The 3,727-nt window shown below is 40.2% G+C and overlaps 1 protein-coding gene across 1 annotated transcript; it reads right to left on the reverse strand.

Moving 5' to 3' along the window:
- Window positions 1-526: 526 nt before the first annotated feature.
- LOC149193640 (calcium uniporter protein 5, mitochondrial-like) lies at window positions 527-1,828 on the reverse strand. Its single transcript, XM_089406797.1, has 2 exons — window positions 1,106-1,828; window positions 527-987 (listed from the first exon to the last, which is right to left on the reverse strand). The coding sequence occupies exons 1-2, from the start codon at window positions 1,607-1,609 to the stop codon at window positions 550-552; spliced, it is 942 nt and encodes a 313-aa protein (XP_089262923.1). The 5' UTR covers window positions 1,610-1,828; the 3' UTR covers window positions 527-549.
- Window positions 1,829-3,727: the final 1,899 nt, after the last annotated feature.

A 3,727-nucleotide genomic window follows, 5' to 3' on the forward strand; every position in this document is an offset into this window, starting at 1 on the left:
CAGAAAAGGGAATAGAAGTTTCATATCCAGAAAAGTATTGGTTGGCTATCCACACTGTTTCTTGTGGCAGGAAGCCCGGTCACACTTTCCCTGCAAAACTGCAATAGGTTTTATGAAATGTTTACTTCATTCTTAAGCCAAAATTTGTTTCTTGTGGCCGGAAGCCCGGTCAGACTTTCCCTGCAAAACTGCAATATGTTTTATGAAATACTTCATTCTTCAGACAAATTTGTGTTCTTTTTAAGAGAAACTTGCGACTAAAAAATTATTCAATCATAGTTTCTCCTTTTAAAAAAATAGCATGGGGGAGTGAGAGAGTTAAAGGATCTCGAAATGGGTAATATTCCCATATAAATAGTGAACACGCCGGGAATCGAACCGGAGCTAATTGACTATCTTAAATAATTATTAAATCCCATGCCCCATTTTCGAAAAGGGTGGTGGTGGTCACATGATCGATTCCATGCCCGTTGCATGCAGGAATGAAGATTCGAACTCGATCATCCTCACATGGACGAAGAAATCATAGCAAAAACTGAATGAATCTGCCTAAATCGCATGAAATAGCCCTCCATATGCAGAATGCCTCAATGGCGGCCCGGCAATCATGCGAAGCTCTTCGAATCGTTCTATGTCAAAATTCCTCTTTTTCATCAGTCGTTTCTGCGTGGTCTTGAAACGAGCGTGGAAGAAACCCTCAAATGTGGGATCAGTCGAAGTCGTAAGGAAAAACGCATAGCCTGCTAAGAAATAAGTAGAGGTGAGAAAGAAACAGATAGGTTCCATCACATCCCACGACAGCTCCCAGAAGGTGAGCCACATTAAATATGCTGTCTGTAAACTCATGAACCCTAACCCGCTCCATAGCTCTCGGCGGACTATTTTCTTGGCCTCCCCGTCAATATCGGCCTTCTGCTTCTCCATCTGCTCTAGCTCTTCCCTGAGGGGATTGAACAGTGGCAGCACGGTCTCCATAATTCTTGCGACCTGCAGAAAAAGGGGGCAAAAATGTTAGACCCTAACAAGAACAAGTTAGAAACCCTAACGAAAACAAGAACCTTTAAACCAACAGAAGCTTCACCGGTTCCAAGATCGAATTCATTACCTGCTCAGGCCGGAGATAGACACAATCGCCGACTATCAAAACCTGCCCGGATTTATCAAGCGATTTCACAACTTCCTTACCATGCTCCTCACCCGTGGAGTCCATACAAATCTGCAATAATTCTTTACGGGAAATACAGGCATTGGGAATCTGGCGCAGTGTTCTTTTAAGGTCATCCATCTGGACGAGCCTCAGCAGCCTCCTCTTTTCCTCCGCAGACATCTGTTCTCCCGGCGGGCGGAAATCCAGACGCAGGTGGTCTCGTGCAGTTTTATTCAAATTTTTCATTTCATCCGCCCAGCAATCGCCATGGATAACCGTCTGGCGGGCAGGAGACTGCGCGGGTATAACCGCCGCCCGCCTCTGCAGAAAAAACAGATCCAACCTCTGGAACTCGAGGGGTTCCCAACATTGGGCAGACACATTGCCACGAAGGGCATTCTGAGCCTTCCGGAACAAATGTCTTCCTTTGAAGACATTGCGAAACAGTCTCAGAACCGCCATTGATCCGACAGTCGCAGGATAAATTCGAACAGAAAACGGTCAGAACACTTTGAAACCGATGAACAATGCCCGCTTTTTATATAACCTAATACCTAACCTGACCACAATTGCTGGGCCAAAGCCATGATTTCACTAAAAATAATAAAAGACCAGCAGCCTTGCAATTGCAAAAATGACGTGGCAGCTCGTTCATGGAACTTCCCTGCCAACTCCCACCACCTGAACGTTTCCCAAATTCATTAGCTTAAGCCACTTCTCTATCTGGCTCCCCTATCATCTATACAGGGGTGGTGTGATGAGATTGATGACGTGGACACACCTCAACACGGAATGAATACCTTGTTAAACTTAACCGATATTATTTTTTAACGACCCCTAAATGGGGTTGACAGTTACGTGTACGTGGCTCTTCGTGGTTTTTGCGTACGTGTAAATAGTTGGTTGATCATATCGCCACGTGGTTATCGCATATTCCGATGTTCACGATAATTCAGCAAAAATATAGCTTAGCATCTCTCATGATACCTTCAACCTTCTAATAATGCCTATTTTAGTGTTTTGTCCTGCCGCCCAAAATTCGTTGAGATATGTAGAATTCCATTATTGGGACCTTTAATGTGAGCTTGCAGTTGCATTTCCGCCCATCTTTTAAAAGCAGCACCATACTTGTTGCAAAATTCAAGCCAGTGGTGGCATATTCACGTTGCATTGGTGAAGTGAATATGAGACTTCGTTTCATAAGGGGCTTTCCTTGATGCGGGCTTGGGTGGCGGGCCATATGAATGAGTGAGTGACCCCTATGAAGGAGTAGGGCGGTCTTTTAGAATGCATTTTTAGATACATTTTAGAATGAATAAGCTATTATTTAATTTTGCAATTATGGCTAAGTTAGATACTATATTGGTGTATGAGATTTTTTTGTTTGTGGGATAAGGGATAGATACTATATTGGTTTGTGAGACCCTTTATTTATGGGACAAGGGATAGCTACTACATTGGTGTGTGAGACTTCTTGTTTGTGGGACAAGGGAAAAACACTATATTGGTGCGTGAAACCCCCTTGTTTGTGGGACAAGGGACCCACCTCCGCTCATATATTTGTCTGCTAAATCTAAAAAGGTATACATACTCTATCCCTCTGATTTTGAATCGGTAACCTTTTAAAAAGAAATACATGCTCTTAACCATTGGACCCATTTCGACCAACAACCAAAAAAAAGTTTTTTTTTACAATCTCTAATTAAAAAATTAATTCGATCGTTACCCTATAATTTTCCTTTACAAAACTAAGAATAGGTATTAAAAACCCATAAATATATCAAAAATAATCTTAAAAAGATACATAAAAGGTAGCAATATTGAAGTTGCAAGGACCCAAGAATGTTGCACGAAGGTGTTATGACACATAAAAGTGCTGATACATAAGAGTGCTCTAAGCCCGAAACCAGGAATTTACGCCATAAATAAGTTATTTACTACACATATGTCAATATGACATTTTATTTCAATAAAACGATCATGTTTAAGGGAAGCAAATTAAGTTCTGATAAGCAAAATAAGTTAGGATCATATTATAAATAATTATCAAGAGAAACTTAAAATTAAAAATATAAATATTCAAAGAGAAAAAAGAATGATGTAATTAAAGCTTTTAGATGAGAGTGGTATGAATATGCAAAGATGGAACCAAACATTGACATCTAATTTGTGGGAAGTTTTAGATCTATATAAGGAAAAAGTAAGTATGTACACTAAATGTGGGTGAAAACTATTCATGAAAAAGTGTGCTATAGTTATGAATAATTGAGCTAGAAATTGTTGTATATATTTTATTAAAAGGATTTTTTATAATAAAAATAATTTTTTTAATATTAAAATTTTACCTTATTAGCCTAGATCTAGAAAGGTTCGCACCTTGAGAGATTTGATCCCTCTTGGCGCTTGATAGATCCGATGTTAAGATAGATCTACGCTGCCTAGATCCAGAAAGGTTTGCACCTCGAGAGATTTGATCCCTCTTGGTGCTTGATAGATCCGATGTTAAGATGGATCTAGGCTGCCTAGATCCATAAAGGTTTGCACCTCAAGAGAATTGATCCCTCTCGGGGCTTGATAGAT

Source organism: Pinus tabuliformis, chromosome 2_2 (assembly GCF_031772625.1).
Source record: "Pinus tabuliformis cultivar Carrire ecotype Pingquan chromosome 2_2, CPIR1, whole genome shotgun sequence".
Lineage (NCBI taxonomy): Eukaryota > Viridiplantae > Streptophyta > Pinopsida > Pinales > Pinaceae > Pinus > Pinus tabuliformis.

What these genes read in the sequence shown, in the direction of transcription:
- LOC149193640 (XM_089406797.1), bottom strand. Translation starts at nt 1,609, where the DNA reads ATGGCGGTTCTGAGACTGTTTCGCAATGTCTTCAAAGGAAGACATTTG. An exon ending in TCTATCTCCGGCCTGAGCAG is followed by an intron (nt 988 to 1,105) that starts GTAATGAATTCG and finishes CTTTTTCTGCAG; the next exon opens with GTCGCAAGAATTATGGAGAC.